Consider the following 1519-nt stretch of genomic DNA (forward strand, 5'->3'; position numbering starts at 1 on the left):
AATTCAATATCAAGTATCAAATTGAAATAATCGAAATTAGTTCCATTAAAATTATGCTTGATTTAAATTCAAGAAGAAATAAAAAAATATTTGAGCAATCAAAATAAATTTAACTAGTGATTTCATGCAGAATAAAATGTAAATTTGCATCGATCTCTGTGGAATTATTGGACAACACAAACTCAAGTAGCGACAAATGTCAAAGCAACATTACAGTCGACAACCAACTTCACGCCAATCAAGAAAAATGCGTATATCGCACACAAACGTAACTTATTTCATCTGAAAAAAACTCAATGGTGTCTTTGATGCAATTTTTTGTTTGGTTTGAATTTACTAATAATTTATGACTTCAGGATAAATTTATATGGAAAGTATGGCATATGAATAAATGCAACATTATTTACCGTAATCATCGACATTCTCTTGACAACAAACAGAACTTTTTTCGGTATTGGAAATTGCTTTGCCATAAATTGATTTCAACTGTGTAAATAACCTCTCTCGTATAATTAATGAGTAATCTCAAATATGACTGAAGAAGCATACTCTTTTCGGTTTTCTGCTACAATTATTTCACCATTAGATTAATATTTCAAGCTGCAAATATTTTTTTATTTTTCAAACTGCAATAGCATACTCTTTTTGGTTTTCTGCTATATTTATTTCTCCATTAGATTAATATATTTAGCTGCAATTTTTATATATTTATACCATGTTTTAAATTGAAAGCGAAAATGTTTTGATTGATTTAAAAAATTCTTTGATAAATATGTTTTTGGTGGCCCTGAAAAGGGCCGATTTTTTTGATGTTTTTTCTGTATTGATCGGGATAAGGTTGAATTTAACCTCCGAAGCCGTACAAAGTGCGGCCTTGACGTTTCAAAGCGTAGACGACATCCATAGCGGTGACTGTCTTGCGCTTGGCGTGTTCGGTGTATGTGACTGCATCTCTTATAACGTTTTCCAAGAATACCTTTAAAACGCCTCGAGTTTCTTCGTAGATCAAGCCAGAAATACGCTTCACACCACCACGACGAGCCAAACGACGGATGGCTGGTTTTGTAATACCTTGGATGTTATCACGCAACACTTTACGATGACGTTTTGCGCCACCTTTTCCCAATCCTTTTCCTCCTTTACCACGGCCAGTCATTTTTTTAGCTTCTTAGTATGTTCTTTATTGAACGAAAGTCAAAACTAAACTGATGCCAAACACAGAAACGGCACTCTATTTATATCATTCATGCGACACACATACCAACGCACACAACACGAAATACGTTTCCCCTTCAATCGAGCGGCACTTCCCCTGAGTGAAATAGTATAAATAGAATGCGCATATGGTGGTTTTGTATTCATTTTTGTTTGACTATCTTTCAGAAATCATCGAAAAGTAATAAGAAGAAGCAATGGCCCGTACAAAGCAAACCGCACGTAAATCGACTGGTGGAAAGGCACCACGTAAACAATTGGCAACCAAAGCTGCCCGTAAGAGCGCACCAGCCACCGGAGGTGT

At 35.3% G+C, this 1519-nt stretch overlaps 1 protein-coding gene across 1 annotated transcript; it reads right to left on the minus strand.

Annotated features, from left to right (window-relative positions):
• Positions 1 to 801: 801 nt before the first annotated feature.
• On the minus strand, positions 802 to 1188 carry LOC116348685 (histone H4). Its single transcript, XM_031779752.1, has one exon. It carries the CDS (start codon positions 1154 to 1156, stop codon positions 845 to 847), a length of 312 nt encoding a protein of 103 aa, XP_031635612.1. The 5' UTR covers positions 1157 to 1188; the 3' UTR covers positions 802 to 844.
• Positions 1189 to 1519: the final 331 nt, after the last annotated feature.

Source organism: Contarinia nasturtii, unplaced genomic scaffold, assembly GCF_009176525.2.
Source record: "Contarinia nasturtii isolate CC-2019 unplaced genomic scaffold, AAFC_CNas_1.1 Cnas_scaffold_2620, whole genome shotgun sequence".
Classification (NCBI taxonomy): Eukaryota; Metazoa; Arthropoda; class Insecta; order Diptera; family Cecidomyiidae; genus Contarinia; species Contarinia nasturtii.

Bases quoted from the DNA above. Each gene is read 5' to 3' on its own strand.
- LOC116348685 (XM_031779752.1), bottom strand. From the start codon at position 1,156: ATGACTGGCCGTGGTAAAGGAGGAAAAGGATTGGGAAAAGGTGGCGCA.